Raw genomic sequence first — 27,942 nt, 5'->3', positions numbered from 1 at the left:
CTATGTGTGGGCCTGCATTCAATGTAAGCTTATAAATGGAGCTATGCATCAATTGTCCTTATCGGCTCTGTCAAATGGCACTGTAATATTACGGCTGGCCCTGCCTTACCTGCTACAAAATAAGGGCTATTGCGTGCCACAGTAAATATCGCTCAAGTACAAGTAGTGGCGTGTGATCTCTTCACTTTGCAAAATGGCAAGACTATCTGTTTTTTGGCTGTCTTGCCAGACCCCGTGGTTCCCCTCCTCCCCCCGCAAAAAAAAAACCCCAGAGAAGAGAAGAGTACAGGAATGTCTGGCTGCAGAAATTGACTAGGAAGAAGGCAAACGCCGTCCATGAGACAGACAGATATGCCACAGATTCCACGTGAAGCCCATGACCAAGGCTCGCTGACCTCCAGGCCACAGCCCATTCATCAAAATGGAAAGACATCCCATGCATCTGGGAAGTACGAGATACAATATTTCAGATGTCGTATCCACTTCCAAGTTGCAGTGATTATGTGTGCTCCGGAAACACCATTATGGAATTTATTTAAAAGGCTAAGCATACAGCAAGCTAAACAGTACATTTGTTTCCAGGAGTGGTGGTGGTATAGATTGTACATGTGTTTATTTACGTGTGTGTTGCGGGGAGAAGGCGGGGACAATTATTAAAACCAAATCAAATAATTAACTTGTGTGTCTACGGTGCATCTGTTTGCATGCATGTTTTATTTCCCCCTACACGTGTAATTCTGTCCAGCTTGCCTTATACATATAATAGTCCTTTTATAATTTTGTCTCAGGACAAGTATGATGCGAGACAGGGGGGGGAGGGAATGATAATGTTACACTTTCAATTAGGCTTCTAGGCATCCTGAACTAGAGGTGCAAATATATCTTTCCTTTACTTTTTTTTTGAAACTTCTTAACACTATATGTCCAAAGCCATTTCTTAGAAGTCCCATCTGATTTTATTCTGTGCATGGGTCTTGGGAATAATCCTGTATTGCTCTGATGTAAATCTCAGTGAACAAATACATAATAAACAACTGGAATTGGACATTTCTTCAGCCCAATGAAAATGGAATATATATATTGTGCTGAAGAAAGGTTCAATTCCAGTCGTGTATGATATATTTGTATATCGAATATGTGCTATTTCTTCAAATCCTCTTTGCATGCATATTTTGCACAGTATCTTCCCCACATCGAATATAGGCTGAAAATACTCGACCATGGAAGACCGTCATTTGGACCGACACAGAAGAATTTTGCAGTATATGAACTATTGAAATACAGCACATATTTTTTTTTATTTAGGGACCGAATTATTCTTTGCAGTGAAAAGAATTCAGAATGCAATAACTGTGAAATACACCTCTGAATAAAAGAAAGAAGCCCAGAAATAATACAGCATTTTATGGCCAAGCAACAATTTGTCCTATACACTAATAAATACTTTTTATCTATTTGTGTGATTGTTTAAATGTCTTTTGAAATCCAACTATTCCTCCTCACGGTGAACCGACTTCAATTTATGCCACTGTATACAATTCAGACCTGTTGGCCATAATCCACATTCCCTTTCATTTTTTTGGGAGAGCGTATAAACAGACACAGACACACACACATTTTTTTTTCGCTCCCCTGCTCTGCCAAAAAATGATCAGAAAAGTAGGCTATGTATAAAGTGTTTGTATACACATATACACACGAAAGCACACGCACGTTTCCAAAAAAATAAATCAACAGGAAAGTGTATGTGTTTGGGTTTGCATGAACCACATGTACCTAGGCATCTGCAGAGCCCTGTATACAGGGCAAATCATTTAGACTTTTAAAACTAATATTTTCATACCGATGTTTTCCAACCCAGTCCATATTCAGGTAAAATTCTTCCAAATTGCGTTGGGATATTTGCAGAGTGCAATACAAGGATAGCAGGGTCGTGCCGGTATATTATAAAATATGGGGGGAAATAATGCCTGTTTCTTTTATTTTCCACCCACCCAGGCCCCTTACTCCATGGCCAAATCAAGTAACCCTAGTAGAGGAAAATAAAGAACCTCCCGCAAATCTCTGTAATTTTTAACACAGTACTGTTACTGGCAGACCAAAAAAAAAGGCAAACTCTTCGTTTATATGCGTCAATACGCACTCTCTTGGGAAATGGGGAAACTGTATTAAATCTAGTACAATTAATTATTGTTTGCAATGTCCACTGTGTTTCTTTCACACTAACACTTATTGTAACTGCATCATGCTGCGATTCAATGGGGTGTCTCTCCATTCTGGTCCAAGAGAGGGTAGGCTACGCTAAGCAATCACAGACATAGATTTTCGGGGGTAGGAGGGTGGTCGACAAAGCCAATTCTATAAGCTACCACTCTCCACATTGGTGGGTTTCCTACTGAAACGTTTTTGTTTTTCCGGGGAGGGATATATCACGTATCGATCTTTTAAAAGGGGTTTTATGCATTTCTCTCACCCCTCCTAAACTTTGCCTTTGCTCCGAAGAAATGTCAACAAAACCATTAAATAGCCAATAAATCTCGGTTTCTAGAGATATACAGAAAATCATAATGTAATGTGTTTTAATTAGTCGGATGGGTTTTTTATTAAATCCCTATTTTGCTCAGGTCCTACTGTTAAGAAGAAAGCACACTAAAATCAACATTATATTCTGATCCTGATTATTATTAGTAATTATACTTATTCCAGATTATAATACTAATAATTCCATATTCTAAACTCATTCTCAAATATTTCCATGTTAAGCACTTCCTCTCCCTTTTAATTCATATTTTAAACTAATATACAACTATACTAGAAGGATATATCTATATCTATATATCTACACACACATACACAAAAATCAAATCGCTAAAGACTCGCTTTCAGAGACATATTTATTCTGAGGTCTTTTTCTCCGCAAAGAGACAAAAGAATGCTAATTTTTCAATATATAAACAGCCCAGTTTTTTAAAGAAAGCATCCCAGTTGAGTTCGCTTCCAATTAATGCTATAGACACAGATATATTCTCATTTATATACTAATTCTGAGATTAATTTATACTCCTTATTTCCCCAGGATTTTTCTAATTATATTTAGAGCTGTGCAATAAGCGATATTTCTCTCCCTTTACAACGTATTTTACACATTCATTTAATTATTTTTTACGAAAAGATGATCTATAAGCCACAAAAGGCAGTGATAGTGCTGGCTAATATATTTGTGTAACTCTTTTATTAACTTTGCTGGTTAATGCTAATTTTTAATAGTAAGCAGTAAATCACCAACTGGATGTTTGGGTAATTTTATTTATTATCAGAAATCACAGAATAATACATTCATTTTTAATTATTATTGTGAAGCAACTTTTTACATGACTATATAAAGCCAGAACGTGCTATGACAGACATTTGCATAGACCCTACATATATAGCTCGAGGTAAAAAAACATTACATATGGGACTATATTGCAAAGGATGCATATTAACAATCGCAATAAACTAGACTAGAGATACAAGCTGAAAACTGTGTCACACACACAGGGAACTAACACAGGACAAACAGAAGTCTCACCGAATAATATTTGATAGCAATCGGGAAGAGAATATTGCATATATGTTATATTTTTTTTAACATTTATAATCACCGTGATTTCTTTTTGAGTGGGCGATGAAAATCGCCTCTGTAATCAGACACATGTCATGGGGACAATTGTCACGTATTAAATTCTTGCTGGTGGTTTGTCCGATGTGTTTCATAGTGTAGTAAGTCCGCTCGCTCAGTATAGACAGAAAATGCTCTCCAGTGAGTAAAGAATTACAAAAGTGATTTTTGATATTTAATTATAGCACCGCATCATAATGTCAACCTGTCACCTCCTTTTATCTCTACAGCCCTCAGAATGCAACCTTTATCCGAGCCAGTGAATTGACTTGTGGGTTTGTAAGGGACAGAAATGGGGGGGGGCTATTATTTAGTTAATAAATCAAGTAAATATTGGTGCATTTGGTGCCTCTACATTTAGCAAAAAAAGGCATTGCATTCCATTTCAGTGGCTCGGAGTCCTCAGTTTGATCGAAAAATCCCTTTTTGCACGTAAGATCCACTGTGTGTCTTGACATGTCATTTAGTGACAATGGGGTTGTAAAGAGTGTCCTGCGAGTGGACACTACAGGGTTGGGAATATATCCTTTGGGATCCTCAAGTTACCCTTCCGAATAGGTAGAATTCTTCCACATTTCTCCCTCTTTTCATTGCACGTAGTTTAGCTGACTGATATATACACATTTATATATCAGAAATACATTTATTGCACAGTATTGCATGAGGCTACGTCTTTAAACTCTGTTGTGTATATGGTGTGGGTACGTGTGAGGGGTAGAAAACGGGTCTTCATGTAAAGGGGTGACATATGGGCGGGGAGGGAGGTACAGTGGGGTGAAGGAGCTGGAAGGTGGACGGGGTTCTCCTGGATGTTCTTGGCACAGACACGCGAAATGGGGCTGAAGAAAAGGCCAGCTTTCAAGCCGGGGCAGGCATTTTTCAGGACTAGAATTTCACCCTTTGCAGATCGTAAATAAAGGCGTTCTTTGCCACGACGGTTCGGTCATGACCATGAACGCCAAGAACCGGGAGCACGTGGTCATAATTTAGGCATCCCAGAGAACGTTGCTTTGTAATAAAATTAATCCACCCTATAGAAAACGAATGAAGCAAAGCGTGTAGTGGCAAAACTCGAAGCGACAGCGTCTCATTTTATCTTAACCTTAGCAACTAACGTCCCCCAGCCCCTCTAGATATCGCGATGCGGGCCGAAGGGTCGAAGATATCTGCCCAGCGCTGCACTTACATTTCTCTCCCCCCCCTTTGCAAGAAAGCTGCGCACTCAGTAAAAAGCTAATGGGACGCACACCTTATTACTAAGTTAATGGTTATTTATTTCTACAGTAAATCAGAACACACCCACAAAGAAACCCACGCAATATTCAGCCAGCCCCTCTGTGGAGGAGTAGCACAGTAGGCCTAAGAGAAATTAAAGTGAGGTCTGAATGGTGTGGGGAGAAACTGTGTCTCCCACACATTTTCCCCCCTCAATAAAGGGACCGCACCCCATAAATGCCCGGAGTGTGAAAGTTAAGGAAGAACCGCGGATGATGGAAAATTGAACGTGTCACTCCGGCTCTTCCTGATGTGTAGTTCTGAGGGAAAGCGGCCCTTTATTTTTGTGTTTTTCTGTCTACTTGAATAGACGTCATCTTTTAAAAAAAAAAAAAAAAATCAAAATCTGCTCCTTCATTTCTAAAATAACAACCAAGCGATGAAGTTAACGTTTAAAGATATCTCTAGGAAGAAAGTATATTATTCACTTAACTGACTCCATCAGTGATTGTTACAAAAGGATTCCCCCCCCCCCTTCCACATGCTGCAGTCAACACAACAAAATAGCACAAATACTCCTTCCGCGGTCTTGTGTTTAAAAACCCCACGACATGACTTGCACTAGCAGATAATAATGAATACGGTTGGGGACAGTGCAGAAAACACACACAGTTTTGGTTTCAGAGGGGACCTCTGAAAGGTTCAGTTTAAGATGGAAGTAAATTCCATTTTGCCTCGAAGGATTTTCGGTGGGTGTGGGTGTGCGGGGCCTACACTCATTCTAGTACCATCATATTTGTTCTGAGCAAATCACCATGGAAGAAGCGTCATGTATCAGCTAAGTTCCTAGCTCCTGGACAATTCCATCATGCTATATATTTTCTCTCTCTATCTTCTTCCAGCAGGTATTGAATAATCCTGTTATTTTGTTCCCCCTGAGCCCTAGACTTGCAGTGAAAATAGGTCTGGAAATATGGACCCCTAGCCAACTATGCTCCGTGAGAATGGGCTTGGGATGAATTCAGAAGAATGCCACATCCACTCCAAAGAAGGAACACCCAACACTAAAACTTCAGTTACGATAGAGGACAGTGACTTGGTTCCAAGACTCTTCTTCGAAGCCGTCTGGAATCGGTACCAACAACAAAACCAAAGTGTGTGTGTGGCGTGGGGGAAGGAGGGGGGAATACCGCACACAACCCAACAAACCTTATTGCTCGGAGGGGGACCATACCTGATAGGCTGGTCAATGAAAAGATAGCATGTCGTACTCAACATCACACTCAGATTATACTCAACGCTGCTGACAATCGTTGAGACCCACGCTGGCTGCTGGTGGGTCGGGGAGTTGTTCAGCATTCACAGTGGGTCTTTCCCCACAGTTCCAGTGTAGGAGATGCATATTCTCGTGTGTATATGCTCGCTGATTTTTTTCTTCAAGACAATGATGAGTGATCAGGTGAAGTCCCGGGACCACCAGCTAGGATGAAGGCTATGAGGTCTATGAGGTTAACCAACATGGACGCTTTTGAACTTTAAAAGAAAGAAAGGGCTTGTTCCCGCAGAAGCAGTCTTTTCTTTTTCATGCGTCGGTTCTGGAACCAGATCTTCACCTGCTGGTCACTCAGGTTTAATCGGTCTGAGAGCTCCCTTCTTCTTTGGCGGGTAATGAATTCGTTGATCATAAACTCCCCTTCCAGTTCTGCTAGCTGGAGCTTGGAATAGGGTTTTCGCTTTTTCCGGGATCTTGTGTGCATCGGGTACCAAGGAGCACCTAAGAAGGTGTGATTGAAAGGAGAGTTTATCACATGGGAAAAAGAAAAAAAAGTCGGCTTCCAAGAGAGGATCTCTTCCCCACTTCCCTGCCCCTCGTCTGCATTTACTTTCTTTGCCGTTTGTAACGCTCCCCCCATAGCAACATCAGAGGGTAGGAGGCAGAGGCATCTCGCACGAGAGATACATACATTTCGGTCTGCAATAGATCTACGATAGATACATAGAACTATTTCTTACTTAACGTTAATATATCGATCTGTGTATTAGATACGTATATCTATTTCAGACTGATCCATAAATCTACATATTGAGTGCATGATGTTTAACTCAGAGTTATTTATTTTATCTGATTGATATATACATCGGTGTATTTCTTATATACAAAACTGATACATCGATTTGTGTCTTAGATACCTGATGGACACATATTGCTAACTTGTGCCCACAACACTGCTACATAGATCTATATTTCAGAGACAAGATTGATTAACAAGATCGAAGTCACTCATGGTTCTATGTCTTGGATACATGGTAGATAAAGAAGCAACCTGTTATATGGAAACCAACTAAACTTGGTTGAAAGCGTTTCCCTGAAGAAGAGACCATACATAAGGGAAGGTACACTATAGGTATTTTTATGGCGCCACGATGGTTGTTTTTATGGTGCCTTCCGCATTTCAAAGAGGAAAAATCAATAAGCGAAAGGCAACAGGTAGAAATCCGCGTGTCTGATGCGGCATCCTTTCCCCTGGAATGGCAGCTCGAATGTACCTAGCTCTGCCTTTTTATGTGTCGCTTTTGTACTTAGTTTCTCAGCTCCCAGGCAGCCACCCTGCTACACACCTGTGCGAAGTCTTAAACCATGTTATACTGTGCGAATAATGCAGTCCGTCTCCGGGAGCATAGCTGGGGCTATCTGTGCAATCACTATCTGTTTTATGGGATATTTACATGTTTATTGCCCTTTCTTTTAAAAGAAGCACCACCTAATAAAACATTAGGCATTTGAGTGCTACCCCTAGTGGTCTCTGCACAAATTGGCGTTCCGATTCCATTGCCAATTTCAGGAATTATACCAACCAGAGCGGACCCCAGAAGAAGAGCCTTACAAGACATCATCAGAATCATGCTAGCAACACAACACACATTACTTCTGTTTGCTTTTCCTTACCACCAGCGGCTAGGTTGCTTCCTTGGTTGATAGGCGAGACCATTGTGGCAGGTTCGCTGGAGGTGCCTTTATTCCCTTCATTGAGTAAGGAAGAGCTGGAGTCTGACTCCAAGGACTGACAGGAAGGGGGATCGTGAGACACCGTCTCAGCCGCCGGATAGTCATATTTGCTGAAATTACCGCTCATTCCATTGGGAATCCCAGATTCAAGGGTCATCAAAGCATTGTCCCTGACTCTCTCTTCCCTCTTGAGGCTGGCATTCTCGGAGCAAGCCTCCCTGTAGTAGCATTTGCTCTCCTCCACTCTAGCTAAGTCGCAAGCTCGACTGAAGGAAGGGTTAATGGAAACGGGGCTGCTGAGATAGGGCTGGGGGTATCCGTTGCAAGGCTCTGACGATGCCCAGGGCAGAGAGCAAACATTGTCCCTTCTCGGGTAGGAGAGGGACGGCAAGCCCGGCAGCTGTCCTCCGGAAGCTCTGAAATTGGGGAAGTAGAAGGTGTCTCCCGTGTGGATGTTCACCAGAGGTCCCACAAACCCAGGATTAAGGAGATTATGCTCGCCCATTTCCGCGGGCCTGACCAGGAGCTTCTAGTTTATGGCTATCTGACATTAAAGATAGTTAAACCTACAGGTCCGCCCCATTGGTCGGGGAGGGGTCACGTGGGCGCCAGCTCGCGCTGGAGATGGGTGCCACCCACCCCTGGCAGTCATAGGCAAAACAAAACATTAAGTTCTGCCTTTCCTGCTTTATACGCCTTGCTTTTTTTTTTTTTAAATCATAAAACATTTTATAAAATAAAGCAACGGGTTTAAGCACTGGCCTGAGAAACCCCATGTACTGTAAAATATACATATACATCATGTGAATATATATAAATGACATCCTCCCTCCCCCCTTCCCCCCCAAGCTGCAGTGAGGGTCCTTCCACCAGCTGGCAAAATCAGCCAATTTTCTCATTAATTAGCCCCTTTATTAACTAAAACCGTTGAAATTTACAATATCTCCCAATAAATTACTGTTAGATATTGTGACATATAAAGTTTACAGGCTCTTTAAGGGGAGAATGATGGTAACCGCAACAGGCTCATATTTACAGTTGACGGGATGAAAGAGTTTTAACATATTTGCAACCCCGTAGATGTGTTACGGTTTTATCTAGAGGAATAGGGATGTTTCCTGCCTGGCGCTCGGTACCGGGGAAAAGTGAGTTCCACAGAGGCTAGGGACAGTCCTTCATCAGTCGCCACTCGCTTTTATTAATGATCCCTGCCGAATAAACAAGACAAAAGAGGAAGAGGAAGAGCCTCTGCCTTCATTTCTGCAAAGAAAACTTCTTTACCACCAACACCCAGTAAATAAATAAATACATTTTTTTTTTTTTTAAATCCGGTTCCTAGTCCCTTATAACGACCTATCGTGTAAGCGTGATAAGATAGGGTCTTCTTCATCCGCGGATTGCAGAAGAGAGTTGGTTGTTGGCGTGTCTCAGTGCATAATGAATACATTGGGAAATAAAGAAGTAAAAAGTCCGTTGTCCGGACCCAAGAAGAGGCACAGAGAAGACGCTTTAGAGATCGAGAAGGGTTTGGGGTTGTTTTTTAAACAGAAAAAAAAAACAAAAAAAACCTCCAGGATTTTTTTGATGTCTTTGGAATTTTCCCTGCTAGCAATTTCCAAGAGCAAGTTGACTCTGAAATCTACTGTCCGTTTTCCTGTATAGGTAAAAAGCTTTTCATGCACTAAGATGGGAGGAGGTAGAAATGTTAAATACATACAAGTGGAACGGCAGAGCCCGAATTTTTGAGGTTCCATGTAAGTATCTTATATTTGAGAGGCTACACGGATACAAAGTCATTTCCCTCCAGGAAAATGTTGAAGCTAAACTGACTTCCCCCAGCTATGCAGAAAAATTACGTCTTAATCAACTATCTCATTTACTGTGGTGTTTATATTAAATGAAGAGCTCCAGCATGTTCAGAAACGACACACACTTCTAGGTGAATATGTGTACATAAATGCACCCTCTCACACACACATTGTATACACACAGATACGTTCTGCTACTGTTGGAATGAAAGTTTAATACATTTTTTAACCTTTCCAGGAATTATTTTCCAAGTCCAGATAAAAAGCTGCTTGAAATTTCTGAGAACACATTTTTAATGCTTTGCACCCGTGGAAGAGAATCGGTTACACACAAACATGTGATCTGGGTAGGTTGCCATATGAATCGGGCTTTTTTATTATTATTTATTTATTTAAGAAAACCTGTTCTTATTTCTTGGCCTTTTTCCCTGCGAAATTCGCTGTCAGACGATGCATGTAAGGAACATGGCTTTATTATATCGATGCTGAGAAAGTAAATTTAGCCGCGGGTGAAACTTCAGTCATCTTTTTTTTTTCTCTGATATGAACATTGTACGGCAACCTCAAATGCAACGTGTAAAAAAAAACCACTCTAGTATCCACGCTGGGCTTTATATCAAGCGAATCCAGAACTGCGCGCTAGAATCACACGGAAGGGGATTTTGTTACTAGTGAGATTAGTGCATTCAGAAAAATTATTTAAAACTCTCCATTAGCTCTTCGCCAGGCTTCCGTATCAGGAAATGAAGGAGCATATATACAAGGTGAAGCATAAATATATTCCCCAATCGCCTTCATTTCCAAACATGAATAGATTTCTTAATTGTATCATTTTGTAATCGGACAGTGAACGGCCCTTTTACAATGATCAGACAGATCAACCGAAAAGAAATACCTAGTGATCATTTATTAAAGCGGTTGTATTTCTACTATGATCTGTTTCCATAAAAGATGATTTTTTCAGTTAAAAACTAATGATTTACGCTTTTAAAATTCATTCCGATTGCTTTTGCAACGCAATGTAATTACCTACCGTAGTGCTTAAAATAAAACATCCTAAATGCCAGTCTAATATTTCTTAATTAATATTTGCTATGACTAATTTAAGAAAGCAACACATATGCGTATCAGGTATATCCGAGTCTTCTGCAGGGACACAAGGACGAATTTCAGATGAAACCATGATTATTATTTTACTTTATTTCTGTAGTCCTTAAAGAAATAATAATAATATCAGAACTGAGCACCCCAAAAGCGTTCAAAAAGTTGTTTTACCCTTAGGGAGAAATCGCTAGGCCTTATCTCTTTAAAATCAACCCCATTGCAGGTAGAGACCTAGACACAAATATTTTATAATCTTCACCACGTGTTTATTTCCCTTTTTCCTCACCTACAAACTCATCCAAGCGAAGCAGTAAAAAAAGGTTCTCTTTAATATTACAGCACAACTAACTATAAATTAGGAATAGCTACTTTTTTGAGAGAGAAAGAGACGAAGCAAAGTGAAATCTCACCCAGGCAGTTCAAGGTCACTGTCTAGTGTAGTAAATAGGATCTACATTTTATGCAAATGACTGTCTCAAAAGAGCATCAGTCACTGCAAGTGAAAGAAGAGGTAGAAAACGCCTTAATTTCTTGATACACTCCTCTCGCCATGCATCGTCCTCCAAGTTTTCTTATTTATTAATATTTTATTATCCTTACCAATTCTCCAATTTCAAACGAGTTCTGTCCTAATATTTGTAGCTTGTGAAAGAACATTTCCCTTACACCACCTTGTGATTTCTTCTCTAAATACGCCACAGGACTTTATCTCAACTGCGACCTGCCATTTGAACATACCCTGTGTTTCCCCTGGATCTGTGTTTTAAAAATTAAACATGGCACCCATATATTGATTCCACATCCAGATATTTAAATTTAAGGTTTAAAGAAGTCAGGCTATATCCGACACTCAGCTCCAAGAAAACATAAACAAACTTAATTCTCTAATGGAAAATGTATATCCCCAAAATACTGGAATAAATTGCATATTTTACTTTACTTTTAACAAGAGTGAAATAATCTAAAAAGAGAGTGGAGTTGATTAGAAATCTAGACCTTTACAGTAACTCCTTTCTCTTCTCAAATGAATTTCTTGCAAAATGTGCTGGATTTTTAAGGAGTTATATATGTGGTATTTAATAAACTAAAAGATAGTTTCATGGTCAGAAGAAAGTATTTAGCAAAAACAAATGAAAAGAGGCATCAAAGACGTACAGACGAAGGTAAATCTACAGAACTTTCCTCACATTATTTCAGTCCAGTTACATAACATTTAAATTACTTGAATCAGCTGCTTCTAATAGGGAAAGTATTTTTTAAAAGGATAGGATAGTCAAGTGGAATATATACTGGTAAAGGGAAAAATCAAAAGATCGAAGATTGCTAAATGTATCCGTATAAAAATGTGCAGATTTAGCTGTACTATGATTTAATTCCATGTGCAAAATATCTGTGTTCGTTCTGATAAAAAAAAAAATCAGGTTAAATGATAAGAAAACCTACGTAGTTCTTGTGTCCTCAGGTCACTTAATAGTTAAATGCTTATGGTGTCACTACATTTTCCCCAACACTGCCAGCAGAGGATATCATTCTCCTGTTGGATTAATGTAAACTGATGCCTACGTTCTCTGCAAGGCAACTTCAGAAAAGTTCGTTTTGTCCATGACAACTCAACTTTTCTCAGAATCAGAACAGACTCTGCATCCTGTAATTTCGTGGCTTGGATTCTGTACCCACACGCTAGTTAATGTGGTAGAATTCAGGCCAGTATTGGTAAACTCTGTTTCAGAGCGTGCAGAATATTTTCAGACGTATTTTATATCCTTACTCTTCATGTGTGGGTGGGAAGGAAGGGAGGGGTGTTGGTGGAGAATTTAGGGCTAAAACAGGTTTATTCAATCTTCCTATGGTCCAGTTGTCACCCAAAAGAGTTTGAGATGCCTACAGGATAGTAACTTTCAGTCAAACTGCATCACCAGAGAGATACGAACTTTTCTATGTACATTTCTTAAAGGTTAATAAACAATATATTATATTATATATGGATATTAATGCCTTTAAAATTACTTGACAAATACAATGGGAAAATTCCTTTAATTTTCTTCTTTTACTAATGAAAGTATCTCAATAAAGACTGGGAATTTTCCATGTGCCAGATATATTTTATCATCATTCAACCCACTGCCAATTATACGTACCTCAACATATAACTCAATGGTGTGACACCACATCTTCCCTCAAGACTAACATTTTCTTCTTTCTTATCTTCAGAAGTGAGTGAGCCAGGACTATGAAAACTGGACATGGAGGAAAAGTGGGGGTGGAGGGGATGAATAAGGAGCATTTCACTATAAAGACCGTGGTTAAGAAGATATTCAAACTACTTGATACAAAGGAAAGAAAAGACAAAACTTGTGAAACTTCCTTTTCATGCTTTTATTGTTGGTCATTAGCCCGTCTGTCTAGACTTCAAATGACACCTTTTTTATCTGTAAACAGAAGCAGGGGATACTTAGAAAACTCTGACTCCTGACTGGTTACCAGAAGATCAAGGCTGTGGTCTTCTTGATTAATATGCACGAAACTCATGATGTCAAGGTCAAACAGACCGCCGAGTCACGGTCAAGGGTAATCCAGAATTGACGTCACGGCTTTCTGATGCGAGTTCCTTAAATAAATAAAATAATCGAAGATACCACGACCGTTTGAAATCGGAAAGAAAGAAGCAAGTGTAGAAAGCTGAGAAAGTGTGAGTGTGTTTGGAAATTTACATCACAAATGGGTTTGAGATACAACTTCGGTGATGTTTATCCCAGAAAATAGTGAGGGATTCGTCTTTCTTCCTTTCTTTCAAACAACCCATTTCTCCCTTGCCATCTTCCATACTTAATTATCTTGTAAGAAGGTGACGAGATTGTTATTATTGCAAGCAAAAGAGAGGGCAAAAAAATGTCCAAGCTTGTGGGATCATGAGGAATGTAAGAGGCACATAAAAGTGACTATGTTTTGGTTCTTAAACCCGTCTCCTTACCTCATCTGACAAAATTAAATAGAAAAAAAGTGTATCCGATGGACTATTCAATGAAGGCTTTTCGTTCCATGACAGACCACTCTCTGACTTTGTCGTCAGAAGGATCTGATTCTGATCTTACTTCCACCAGGGTAAATCAGGGCTAAATCTACTGAAGGCAAGCGGGTTACACCAATGTCAAACCACCCTAAGTAGAAAGCAAAGCCAGGCCCAGAGACACAACGAGGACTTTGGCCCTATGATGGAGCATATCCTGGATGTTTCCCGAAGAGCTTTGACCCTCAGAATGGGACCCAATAACTTCATTCTTTGGAACTTTCTGAAGGCCCTAACATTTATCCTGGCACCTGAATTTTAAGTGCTTTCTAAATCCGTAATATTATTTGAAGGACGTGTGAAAAAAGCAGGGTGTGAGGGAGGCAGCAAGTGAAAACACCCAGGGAAATGCTGAAAATGATAGCAGAATATCTATTGTCATAACATCTTCAACATCCACCGTCCAAACTCGTTTTAATGTGCATGAGCCAGGCTCCTTTGTGTGTGAATCCCACACTCTCTTTTTTCTTCTGCTTATTATATATTCTTTCTATCTAATGAGAGAGAGAGAGAGATTTCACTCAGCATGATTGGGGACAACAAGCCATCGATGAAAAAGACTTTAAGGAGTGGAAACTTTCTCACAGGAATCCCTACTAACACAAAAATAATTAAGCAATCTGGTTAAATGCAAGTTACAAATCTCTCCCCCAGCCTCAAAGCGAGAATACTAATTCCATATGCTGCTGTGTACATAATGGGCCAAATCCAGATTTAACTGGCGGCGGAGTTCTAGAGTTGTTTCCGTGAACAGTAGGTCTGAACTGGAATTGTCCACGTTGTGTTTTTGTATATCAGCGCAGTACCAGTATCAGTACCCACATGATATCTCGGTATCTATCAGCGTATACGGGCGCCTGAAATGAGTGTGGTTTTTTCTGACGTTCATCCACCCTTGAAGAAAATGCTCTCAAAGAATAATTTGTTAAACCCTAATTCCAAACAGGGCTTAGATGCAGAATTCATAACATTTCATCGGCGACCTACGTTAATGGAGGTGAATTTTCAGTAGGTTTCTATATATAAAATAACAAAGGCGCGCGCGCACACACACATCCACCTTTCCCCATCCAAACTGTTCCTTCCGGTATAAGCCATTCACCCTCCTGAAAAACTCAGCAGCATTAGATCAGAAAAAAATATAGAAGTGCCTAGTGAATTTAATTATCTGGACAAATAATTTCAGGAATGACCCATGCTTAAGAAAAGTTATCCCTTGTTCGTTCACACACCTGAGCAGTGGGAATGATCGAATATTTATTTCAACTCAAGAACCCCTATTCGCTTTGTTCCATCTCCTCCTTTATAAAACACGCCACTAATCACAGAAACGGTATATTTGGAAGTACCTTTAGACACGTTTACATACGTGATAGAATTTTAGTATATTGGGTTTCATGAACGCCGTGTATATGTGCATTATATACTTCGTAATCACCACCTGCAATGACAATAATGCATGTGCACACACACACAGGTATATCTACACGTGTGTGTGTGTGTGTGTGTGTATGCTCATGTTAATTTAATACAACTGCTGAAATCTATCTATCTATCTGTTTCCATAGGTGGGTCACAATATACCTCAATTCCCATTAAAATTAATTACCGCGTTTAATTGTAAAAGGAAAAGACTTTATAAGTTATGCAATCTAAAACAATGTTATTTCTGCTTAAATTTACATTAGCTAGTGTGCATAGTTACATTAAAAGGGTAGGAAAGCCAGAAACAAGCAATCGAATGGTGTGTGTGTGTGTATATATATGTGTGAATATAATGCATATAAACGGTGTGTGTGTGTGTGTGTGTGTGTATAAAGCATATGTGTGTAGGTATATAAATCTAGATATAGATACATGATTATCTGGATAATCATGTATCTATATCTATATACATATACACATATGCTTATATATACACACCCATTATATGCATTATACATATGTATTACACCATTCTATTGCGTGTTTCTGGCTTTCGTACTCCTTTAATGTAACTATATACACCAGCTAATGTAAATTTAAGGAGAAATAACATTGTTTTACGTTACATAACTTTTAAAGTCTTTTCCTCTGACAATTTAACGAGGTAATTAATTTTAATGGATATTAAGGTATATTGTGACCCGCCTATGGAAACTAATTACTGCACAATATTTTTAAAGCACTTTCCTCATTTAACGTAGATCGCTTTTGAAAGTCTGCAGCCTTCCAACATAGCCTTTTACCTGGAATATTAAAGAAGGAAGCCAGGTTAGGCATTACGATCTTGCCGTCTGTCTAGTAACGACACGGCGAGGTTTAGATTTTTATCTCTGAACTGATTTGCGTCAAACTGGTTTAGCAAAATACAGTTTTTGAGCAAAGCACTCCCATCGAGATTTTGTGGAGCTAAATTACAAGCATCCTCAAAAAGTCATCTCCCTCCAACCCTGTCAAAGGGATACACTTGCTGACCAAGGAAGAAAAGAGTCGGAGCCTTTTTCTCGTCCCCCACATCTGAAATGGCCCCCGCTTTCTGTCTGATTTAAGCAATTTTTTCATCCCGTTTACCATCACTCCTTTACCCATCCGAAACAAGCTTATGCCATATTCTTTCGAGACAAGGGATCGTAACACTATTTCTTATGTTCCCACATTTTGGCTTCTAGCTGCTGTCTCTTTTAGAGCACTTCTGCTCTTCATACACATTTTAAAATGCACCTTTCTGGCAGTTCCCCTAGAAGATTTTAGCCTTCCGGCGCCCTCCTTTTCACTCCGCTTTACTTTGGCGTGCGGTCACACTAGTGTAAAACCTCTGGTTTTGCCTGAAGAGAGTTAAATCTGTACATATCTGCGTGTAAATACCATAAAAACAGCTCGGCGAGCAATCCATTCTCAAAGCAAAACTGATATTTATTTTTAAGAAATGGACTCTGCATTCAATACATATCATTTGGACACCACGATATTATATACATAGACAAGACATAAAAAATGATCGCTGTTACAGATCGAAAGAACACGGTCGATAATGAGCCGATTTGTGAAGGGGAGGGGAGGGAAACGAACCGAACCAATGACAATATTATGCACTTTCCGTAGTGTCAGCGAAAACCAGGCATCCTAGGTCTATGGCAGAGAGATATACACCCCAGGGAGAACGTGCCCTGACAAAATGCATTACATAGCGAGTCACTTCCATTCCAGGTGTGACCTAAATTAGTATTTTTGTAAGTGATACAACATCATCATAAAAAATATTCTCTTCGCACCATAGCAGCCTTATTTTTTGAGTGGGTCCGGCACGGCCAAAGGATACTCAGCTAATGTAACGTGATTGGAAAGGTGTGGGTCGACCTTCTCCATACATTTGACACCGGTGCGTGAAATCGGCAGAGCAATGCAAGGTTGTGCCTTGGAGGACGCTGGGGGGGGGGGCGGGGGGGGGGAGCGCTAGGCTGTTATACAGAGTTACAAAATAACATTCAGAGTTCATGTCATTTAAACATAACCAATCTACATTTGCATTTAATACACACGGCTAGCCTTATCGATGGGTATTGGAGAGCAAGTAGATATTCACAGTCGATGGACGGGAGAAGAGGGCAGAGGAATAAACTAAAGATGCTGTGTGTTTCTGTTTTGTTTTGTTTTCAAATAATCAATCGACTCACCGAACAGTTCGAAGGTATGTTACTATTACGCAGATTTCTCAGATAAATATTCGTATTTGTTTCTTTCTGTCTCCCCGCCGCCACCCTCCCCCCCCCCCCCAAACATTTCTTTGTCAGGTAGCGTGAAGGTGTGGTGTCTTAGATTTGCTAACTACCTTTTTCTCTTTGACCCTGCGGTTCTGGAACCAGATAGTGACTTGGCGTTCAGAAAGGTTGGTGGTGGCCGAAATTCTTCTCCGCTTCTCTTTGGTAATGAACTTGCTAGCTGCGTATTCCTTTTCTAGTTCTTTCAGTTGGATCTTCGTGTAGGGGACCCTTTTCTTCCGACCTCGACGGTAGCTGCTCACTTCTGGCTGGAGAGGTACCACATCTGCAGAATGAGGAGACAGAGGAGGCAATTACATAGTTCTACTCTCTGGAACCGAATGGAAGACAGACAGACAGAAAAAAAGACCCATGAAAGGGGGAGGAGGACTGACTCACTAAACAGGATAGCAGTTAGAGTGGACAAAAACGCTGATACTCCAGGAGATCTGTCTAGATGGGTTTTCAGCTATAAACAAGGAGAAACAATTAATTTAATACAACACCCTGTAGTGCAAACCCAATGGACCTTCATACCAGATGAATTTTAGGCGTGGTTTTAAAGTCTCTCCCCTCTTTTTTTTAACCTCCAGTAAGTGTTAATATCTCGCCTTAACATGACTACCAGACAGAGTAGGCACGCTCATTAATTATGATTTTTTTTTTATGGCTCAGCACGGTAGATCGCAGCACTTCACACAACAAATGGCTCTTGCTGTGTGCCCCGCACGGTCCGTCTTGTCGTCTGCAGCGCGGGTACCATTTGCAATCTGAAACTGCCTGGTTTATTCTCGACCTCAGCTGTTAATTTGCAGGTTGGGTTAATGTAGTTTAAAAAAAAATACCTCAGACAAAAAAAAAGTGGCAAATTATCCTGGATCTCTCCTTTCTTGCCAAGAACCCAAACTATTAAGAAATACTACCCATTAAGACTACACCAGAGGGTCACTGAGAAGCTGAACGCGCTCAGAGCTAGCATATTACTTTTGCCTTCTGCTGAGGTTGTCCACTGCCGTACCTCAATCATGAATCGTGGCCAGGATCTACACTTGTATACCACCTTCGTTTCAAAAAAGAATTCCAGATATGATATGACAGCAGGCGCCTTATCTCTGTAAGGGTGATACTAAACCAAGAATCGCACACAATAGACAGGTATCAAAACCCATTGTTATCCCTGACATTAATGTCTTTTAAAAAAAAATAACACACCACCACCTTTCGAGAACATTTTGCACCGCTGTTCTCTTTGTTGTTTGCTCTAAGAATGACAGTTCCAGTAACATCTGCTGAGAATTTCTATAAAGGCCCAAGGATACAGTAACAGGAATCCCCTCCCCTCCCTCGCCCCCAGAATGGAAATCCTCCATAATTTATCAGTACTACCTGCAAACGAAACAGAAATCAGTTAACCCAACATCCAGAAAATAAATGATAGGTGGGTAGACTCTCTGTCTCCACCACTAGCCCTCCAAAACACGCGCATATAATTTTATCCAGAATGTTACTTTTTCCTGAATGTTATCTTTCAAGAGTTCCATTTTCTCCAGGGCTGGGGGGTTTTTTTTGTTTGTTTTTTTGGTTTTTTTTGCAAATGGATCTCTATCATCAGGTTTTCCTCTCCCACGATATATTATAACTGGGAAAGAGAAGAACCTGCTGGCCAGCTATTTCCCAACCACTCTTCGGAATTTCTTTTTGGTTCTAAACAGGGGGGGAAAAATATTTCAATCAACAGTTTCAACAGAGAAACCCAACACACTCTAAAGGGGATTTCGGAGATTCCCCTTCCCCACCTGCCCTTCCCCACTTTCCATACGATAAGAAACACATTGCGCCACCTTATTTTCCTCTATTTCTGTTTGCCTCTCGGGCCTGTCGGTTACCACTGCTGAGAAATACAGCCGGATTCAGTGCATCCACATATTTCCAGGATGAATGCTCATTGGGTGTGGGACACAGTCTTCAGTCCTACTTACTGCAGTGCGCCCATTCAGATCACCGTGGCAGGCATTGATACTAACTGCGAGGAAGGAGCCCTGAAAGAGGCAGTGATCTGTCTTTCCTTGGAGGAGAGTCTCCAGAACACCTAGCTTTCTGCTTGCTCTGCACGCTGTTACTCAATTCAGCTGGGATGCTGGAGGCAAACGATTGCTCTGTTTTTTGTTTGTCTCACACCTTTCCCCTAACAAGATTCATTTGTCACTTGACGCCTTCTTCTCTAATTGCAGCAGGATTTACTGTAACCCTCACAAGACACCCAGCATCTCTAGCGAAACATTAGGAGAAGAGGAGGGGGAGGTTTTACGCTTCCTGCGATTAGACAGTTGGGTGGCAAATGAAATAAAACAATAATAATACACAATAATGCAGCGACAGACCCACCTAGGTGAGGCGACGCATGGGGAGACAAAAAAGGAAAGGAAACGGATACAACTTACTTTGAAAGCAACCTCAAGCTTTTGATTTAAGCGCGATTGCTTCACTGTCTTACCCATACGTGTCCATACACATAGCACAGCGCAGAAGGCATTCCAAAGGGATTTTTTACCTGGCGGTTAGTAAGCAGACAAGCATGCTGGAGTTCAGAACACCCTACCTGGGAAAGGTGACTTCCAGAGATGGGTGGACTGTGACTGCTCTTTGGAGCAATAGACCTGCCCATCCCAACCATTGGAAAGAGCCCAGTGCTGGTATCCTTCCATGGGAAGCAAAGCGTCATGCCTCGGTTCCGGGTGGCCACTGATACCGGGCACAACTGACACGTCCAAGTAACCAGGGACCGCCTGGTAGGAGCTGGCAAAGCCGGGGTAAAAAGCAAACTCTTTGGCCCTTGAAGATAGTTCCTCGCTGGGGAGGGACCCGCTGGGTTCGGGGTACTTTTCTGCCGGGTGGTAGGAACAAGGTTTTTGTTGTAAGTTCACGTTGTGGGAATGAGACAATCTGCATCCATAATAGCTGCCTCCAAACGAGTAACCGTAGCCCAGGGTAGCATTGGAAGAGGCTGGTGGCGCAGGGCACTGCCTGGCAGGTTCTGGAGCGGGTATATCCGTGTAGACAGAACCCTGGTGAGTCCCAATGGTGCCGGAATGGCGCCCCAAAACTGGGTGAGTGATTATATCCCTGCAGTGGCTCGCTGGGCAGTTCCCACTGAGTGCCTCCATGGCTGGGGTTTTATTCTGGTTATTTTCATTCGGGTTTTCCTCATACACGTACATAAAGGTATCCGCCCAGCGTGGATGCAGGATCAGTGAAGTCGTCATATCATGGTCTGCCTGCGCTTTTTAAAACTCGACTTCCCAACCAGAGACACCTAATTTCCCCCACATATTGTTTACGCAGGAGCATGCGCAGAGCCGGGTCCAGTTCATTAAGAAATCCTCCGTGCCATGTGACCTGCAAACAGCTCACAATAAATCTGGCCCGGTCACGTGCTCCTCCGCCAGCCCTATCCGCGAGTCCCTCCTGGCTTTGGGAAGGGAAGAGGCAGCTCCGATTGGCTGCCCCGAGGACAGAACCAGAAATCCTTAAAGGCGATGGGTGACACCCAGTGATTGTAAAGAGGGAGACGACTAAATAAGGGGAATGGGAATTCAATATTTGGCCGACACAAAGAGCTGGGCTTAGACAGGGCATTTTATTCCAACCGCCTTCAGAAATCTCAGTGATTTTTTAAATGCTTGACTGGGAACATTTTTTTTTAAAGTAAAAGATAATAAAAAGAAAACCTGCCCGTGGATGTGATCTCACTGAAGTGTTTAATTATTTGCTTGCATGCATGAGAGGCTAAGGAATGAAACGGCTCCTTCAGAGAGCGAGGTGGAAAAATTATAATCACCATCATCACCCTCATAAGGAAAATGAAATGAAGGAGGGGGGAAGAATCTCTGCTCTGAACAGTAGAATATTCTCCCTTCCCTCCCCCTCGCCCATACACTTCTCACAGACTGACAGGACCGGTGGGTCTAATAGATCCGCCTGGCGTGGTAAACCTTCTTGGTTTTGTTTGTTTGTTTGTTTTCATTCTTCAAAAGCTTTCTTGTTGATTTCCGCTGGGATATGGGGTGAAAGAAAGACTTCGGCTTCCCTATAACGCCTGTGATCCATTCCCTTTTTGTGTGCAGGGTGACGGGGTGACAATTGGTCCGTTTGCTTCCAAAAGAGGGGATACATATGACTGATCATCACTTTAAAGTATTAGAAAAGACTATCTAATTTTGGACGAAACATGGTATGTACGAGGTTTGACCTGCTGAATATTTCTTTGCCAGGTGACTTTCTGTTTAGCCCCTCAGCTGTTTTCCTAGCATTCAACCCAGCTATCACTGGAAAACCCAACGCAAGATTATAATAATGGATGCCTCCAAAACGCCTTATTCTCTTGTTTCTTCTAGTAATCCAAACTAATGATACTTAATCTTTCGTGCTGAACAAACTGGGAAGGTTTTCAGGGGATTGGCCGAGATTATGTTATTATGTTATAAGTGCTTAATACTTCAGTAATAAATATTGCAGCAACAATGTGGATTATAGAACAAAGAGGGAAGGTCTAATGACCATTGCTGGTTTGTGCATGAAGGTAAAACACAATAAATACAACTCGGTTTATAAAACGTAAACAGGAGCCAAGATAGATGGATTATAATTAAACATGAAATAGAAGAATAGCAAATTACCTGGCAAGAGATTGATGAGAAGATGTTTGCATGGTATTTTCCCCCTCCCAACCTGGGAGAGTAAAGTTCCCTATCTTAATTTCTGACAAGTGGGTCATTTCCGTCTTCATTTTTTTAATAATGGAAAAGAATGTGAGTTTAGGTGCGTGAAAAAGTAACAAGAAACTCATGCTGATTCTCCGCCCCCTTCCCAGAAAAAAAAAAAACCGGATAAGAAATAACTCAAAGTAATTCACTGTAACTGGAATAAGAAAGACGCTGGAGAAAGTTAGAGAAGGGTTTTCTTTTCACTAGAAGATAGGGACTCTAATGATTCAGTCCTGGCTTTTCTGGGTTATCCCAAACTTTTAATGTTACCCCAGTTTTTAAAAAGAGGATGTTCCTCTGCCGTGGGATTTTTGCATTCTGGGTTTGCTCGATTGAATGGTCCTGAATGAAACAGTCAGCTATACACAAAGACGCCCGTATTTTAATCAGCTGTGTTGTGTGTATGTAAGAGTTAAAAAGACCCAAAATACAACAATACACGTATTAAATAAATTATACGTATTCAGGGTATATATTCTACAGCTCACATACCATGTTAATTACAGGTGTGGGGGGTGTTTTGGGTTTTTTTTGACATTTTCGGAGAGATAGTCACATCCTTTAAGTAGCATTTTTCCTTAAGACGCATGAACTCTTTTCACCATTAAAAAAAAAAAAGCGCACAGGAAGAGAAAAAACTAATAAACAAATAACCCAAACCGATCAGGAAAGTAGCATGTTAGGGGCATATGTGAAAGCTGCGCTTTTAATAACCGTTAAGTTTTCTTATGGGGACGCTATGTCGTCCGTAAGGGACATTTGTTCTCAGAAATCGTTGCCTAAAGTTTTTTTTTTTTAAAGTCGAAGTCCAAGGTCAAGGCAAAATAGGCAAACCAGTTCCTAATTAATGTCTAGACAGACAAGAATGAACTTCACAGATAGCGTCTCAGTAACATGCAAAGTCCCCGAGAAACTCTCAGTCCAAACAATTCTGCCTGCTTTCGCTAAAAAAGAAAACTGGAACACACTTTAAAAGGAACACACTTTAAACACACTTTATGCAACACGCTTTAAAAGGATCGAAGCTATTTTAAAACCATAGGAAATATACTAGCGTGCAATTTTTAAATGAAAGATTAAACACGCACACGAAGAGCCCTGCACTTTATGTTCCACTGAATTACTTTACTTCATCTAGAAATCTCCAGGAGAAAATACCTTCCGGCTTTAGATGGATATAAAAGCGACACAGAGGTTATACGTGGATTAAAAACTGGGGTTTTCTTCTGTGGCGAGCAAAAATCCAATTCTCTTTAATAAAAGACCTTACCCGTTTGCAACCCTTTGGTTTTGAATATTATCCCCGTCTAATTTTATGAAATAGTTAACATTTGGTAGCCTATGTCCTGTCTATAAAGTGTGTAAAGGGGATTAAATGTTAACTTTTAAAAAAATATTATCATATAAGAGGTAGGATACATCATGTATAACTGAGGGAGTCTAACAGTATTCAGCTGTTGAACACAACGCGTAGGAAGCTCAGGAAAAAATCAGGTTCTAAACATTAATGATGTAAGGTATACGTCCTCAATAAAGAAGGCAAAGTAATAAATACAAATAATAGCGTGATCTTTTCCAGGTTTATGTAAGGGCATGTACAAGTCCTATTTCAGTGAAATACAGATTTCATTAAAGGTTGAATTTTACAATTCAATTTATTGTTTGCATGCTGCAGACAGAAAATTAGGACAACAAGCTTGAGGGCGGGGGTGAAGGGACTCAGAAATTCTCTGTTTCGGGGTCCAGGAACACAACATCCCAATGAAATTGTGATTCTGAAAACTGCAGAAAACTGAAAAAGAAAGGAGAGGAAAAAGCTCAGTCTTTCTGTGAAAAAGGTAAGATTTTTCCAAAGCAGTCTGTGTTGATTATCCTTTGTTCACTTACCTGCCTGGTCTGAGCTTTGGAAATGCATTTCAGTTAATAAAATTGCTCTGTCCTATCTCATTGAAACGGGCTGATTTTCCTCAGATAGCTAAGCCGTGGATTGATCGCCAGAGTCAAGTCTAGTGGGCTAATTCAATGAAAACAGCTCCGTGAGGTTTAGACCCCTCAATATGGAGCTGCTTAGTTTGGTGCTGAGCCCAAATAATCATCTCCAAAAGAAAAAATGGGCGATTAGAAATAATAACTGATACATGTCCCACAGAATTCATGAGGCTGTTGTTGCTGTTGTTTCTAATGGCTTTTTTTTATTGCTCTCCAGTCCATTTTCAGAATTTTCTGATCAGAAAAATGGGAGCAAATGTTGCACAATCAAAACAGCTTGATGTATGACCTCCTATCATCTTCATCATTTATACCGCCTTGAACATTTTGGTTAAATATCATGTCTTATTTTGGAGAGTATTTTTATGCGAGTACTTTTAAAAAAATGAATGATTCCTGTTAAGTATAGATGGACCTTAAGAAGGAAATAAGCTAAGTTAAGAATCTTGTTACTGATAACCCCCATCCCCGATTATTTTAATCAGACTTGTATGGTTTGCTATATATTGGGACTCCAGAGAGAGCTCCTGGGAGAGTTTTTTATTTTTATTTTCTCAGTAGAAAATCCAGGTGAATTTCACAATCCATGGAAAAGAAAATAATATTCTTTTAGCTAGCACAATACTACTTTGCAAGAACTAAGAATGCAAGCTATTCCTCAAATGATCTCATACCACGATTTTTAACCCATTTTGTTTTAGTTCAGCATTCCTTCCACTATACCTTAATTTTGGAATTTCATCTATTTTTCCCTCCAAAAGAAATATGCTGGAAATAAACACCGACCGCTGCAGATGAACTAGGTACACTTCAGTTTTCAGCCAGAGGGTTTAATGTTTCAATGTATTATGCCTGTTAAATAGCAAAGATTTGTCGTGTGTATTCATGCAAAACTTTTAAAAAGATTTCTGAATGGATGTGTGTTCTTTGCAATGGTTACAGTATTCATGGAAATACTGATCGAGTCATAGAGAAAACACACAACTACATCTAACCTGGTCCTCAATTAAATGTTGCTTTCTCCGGCAAGGAGAGTGAAGGCTAATAAGAAATGAACAAACAGCAGCAGCTCATCATAAAACTATCTGTAATGGTTCACCCCTTCAAGAAAAGCGAAATGGGTTTGGTGAGCTAGAAATAAAAATAAAGGATGTTTGTTTCAATTTTGGATTGAAAAAGCTAAGGAGAATTATTCAATATACATTTACACCCTTTTCTCACACACACACTTTGTTGTTGATTTTTGTCAGTGTCTAAGAATCCCAATACACTGTCAAATAAAATACATGTATACACTTAGAAGGAAATATTACATTTCCATAATGTGTTTAGGTGAAAGGGAGGTGAAATAAACAGAGGGTTTTGTGCCATAGGGGAAAATAGAATTCGTGGTACACGAAAATTTGGAATCAGTATAGAATTTTCTCTCTAGAGTATACATTTAGTCAACAAACTATGACATTGCATTTCAGTCTACCAGTGGTTTCTAAGAAAAGCTTTCCCAATGCTTTGTCTAATGTGCTCTGTATAAATAATAGCCAAAGTTGAAATATCTTTCCAGACTTTTGGATGAGTTCTCTGTTCCATTACGTTCTTGAGAAAATTAACGGCCATGTTTCTTTCAATTCCTGGTTGGATTAGTATAACCATCCGGGAGCTTTGAGTTGTGTCCAGGGTTTAGAAGGTTCTATGCATTCTGGAAGGGTTGTGACCAACATATGAACATTTAAAAAGAATCCTTTTGAGATGATTGACAAAGGTTTACAAAGAAAATCCTCCAAATTCAATCTCATGTTTTTCTCAGCCAGTCGCTCTACCACAATCTCTTTAGAAGCTCTTCTCCCATTGGAGGTGCTTCCAGAATCAGAATCCATCCAAGGTCATGAATTGGGTGGAAAAAGAGTGAGATCTGCATCATTTGAGAAAGGAAATTTTGTGAAATAGGGCATCAGGTTACTTTCCCCCATGTTGGGCCAAACTGGTTTGAATGGAGTTGGAGGTGGGCCAAGGAATGACCCGTGACCTTATCTGATGCTGTCTTTCCTTATTGGAACCTGTCATGCTCTTGCCATCTGCTGTAGCAGAAGCAGAGAGAAATTATTGCACGTAGGCCTCTCCTGGCATTTTGTGGTTGTTGACTTGCTCGCGGTGTAATCATTTTCTTTAGGAGTCAACGGATTTATTTATTTATTTATTGAACTCTAATTCGCTGCTTTGTGCTTATTTCCCAACCACAGGCATCATCTTTGTTAACTTTTCGTCTGGTTTTCTCTCCTGAAATCCTCCCTCTAGGCCCCCGGGCTCAAAAAAGCGGGGGCCTCTTAAAAAGTTTGAATCCTGGAAATGCTTGGTGAGGGACTTTGAAAAACAAATCTCCATTTCCTCCATTTCCAATTGTGCGATTTTTTTCATGGTGGGTTTTTTTTGGCTCCACTTTCCCCCCCTCTCCCCTCCCCCACCTCCTGGGCGCGACCAGGGAAAACAGACACATAAACAAATACCTCTTTGTCATAATAATCTGACACTTCACAACCAACATGACAACGCCTTCCAGATGGAGCTTCGCGCACTTCTGTGCTCCTGCTGTGTGGAAGCACTTACAGAGCAGGTCCGAAGCAGGACTGCAGAGTGTCAACAGGCGTCTGCATCGGGACACCGCCTTACCCCCAGCTCCTGCAATCTTCCCCCTCGTAGACAACTAAGTGCACTTATCCCCACCCCCCTCCACCCTCCTCATAATATGTGGTTCTTATCAACTGGACAAAAGACTGAGGGTTATTTGCAAGGCTCGGGGGCTGGTGGGGGAATGTCCAAAAGGCCCAGATCCTGTGAATTGGCCCCCCTTTCTTCTTTTTTACACTGCTCAGATAAAGCAGGTAGGAAACGATTCAGAGGCAGACAAATAAAATATCTCCTTCACTTTAGGGCCGTGTCTCATCGGAAGTCCAAGTTCAATTCCAAGTTAAAGGAGGCGGTGGCCACTGACAAAGAGAAGGGGCCGTTTTGACCACGTTTGTGTCAACAAACTGGTACCTTGAAAGGGGTTTTGTTTTTGTTTTATAACTTTTCATCATTTTCCCTGCATATTCTTCAGAGGGAGCTGAGAAAATTCAGGTACCTTGTGGTTTTTTACAGTCTCACATTAGTTGAGAAGTAGGCACTACTTTTTATTTTATTTTCAAATTAATCTCTCAAAAATCTAGCGCAACTTTTGATTCTGGCGTTCCAATGGTCTGGGGTGTTGTTTGTTTGCTTTCCCCCCCATCCTGATGTCCAAATAGTTCAAGATGCAGTTGGACTGCTTCGAAGCTACGACAAGTTCGATGTAAGAAAACTTAAGTGTTCCTCATTATGAAACAGCTTGTTGTACCAAATATTATTCAAAGTCATTTGTGTTAGAAATATGTAGGGAGGGGTCCTCCCCCCCCAAATATTTATTTTTGTCCACTTGATCTGAAAATTGAAATATCGTAGGGATATTCTTTAAAGAATCGACTAATCAATTAGTGTGAAATATTTCCAGAGTTCATTTGCATATAATAGGAAAGCTAGGAAGTAACACAGGAGTTAATGGAGATACACCACTGT

At 40.5% G+C, this 27,942-nt stretch overlaps 2 protein-coding genes across 2 annotated transcripts; both read right to left on the bottom strand.

Moving 5' to 3' along the window:
• Window positions 1-6,411: 6,411 nt before the first annotated feature.
• On the bottom strand, window positions 6,412-8,388 carry HOXC12 (homeobox C12). Its single transcript, XM_067529740.1, has 2 exons — window positions 7,824-8,388; window positions 6,412-6,650 (listed from the first exon to the last, which is right to left on the bottom strand). The coding sequence occupies exons 1-2, from the start codon at window positions 8,386-8,388 to the stop codon at window positions 6,412-6,414; spliced, it is 804 nt and encodes a 267-aa protein (XP_067385841.1).
• A 9,243-nt stretch (window positions 8,389-17,631) lies between these two features.
• On the bottom strand, window positions 17,632-20,865 carry HOXC13 (homeobox C13). The gene is made up of 2 exons (XM_067529556.1): window positions 20,202-20,865; window positions 17,632-17,888 (listed from the first exon to the last, which is right to left on the bottom strand). Exons 1-2 carry the CDS (start codon window positions 20,863-20,865, stop codon window positions 17,632-17,634), a joined length of 921 nt encoding a protein of 306 aa, XP_067385657.1.
• Window positions 20,866-27,942: the final 7,077 nt, after the last annotated feature.

The sequence above is a fragment of the Emydura macquarii genome, unplaced genomic scaffold (assembly GCF_026122565.2).
Source record: "Emydura macquarii macquarii isolate MOO-44397 ecotype Brisbane River unplaced genomic scaffold, CSIRO-AGI_Emac_v2 contig_2994, whole genome shotgun sequence".
In the NCBI taxonomy this organism is placed as follows: domain Eukaryota; kingdom Metazoa; phylum Chordata; order Testudines; family Chelidae; genus Emydura; species Emydura macquarii.
Note: the sequence above shows the minus strand (reverse complement) of the source record. Positions and strands in the feature narration are given on the sequence as shown.

Coding starts and splice junctions, on each gene's coding strand:
- HOXC12 (XM_067529740.1), bottom strand. CDS start 8,388: ATGGGCGAGCATAATCTCCTTAATCCTGGGTTTGTGGGACCTCTGGTG. Junction 6,651..7,823: donor AAGCAACCTAGCCGCTGGTG/GTAAGGAAAAGC, acceptor ACACCTTCTTAG/GTGCTCCTTGGTACCCGATG.
- HOXC13 (XM_067529556.1), bottom strand. CDS start 20,865: ATGACGACTTCACTGATCCTGCATCCACGCTGGGCGGATACCTTTATG. Junction 17,889..20,201: donor CTGGAAGTCACCTTTCCCAG/GTAGGGTGTTCT, acceptor CTCATTCTGCAG/ATGTGGTACCTCTCCAGCCA.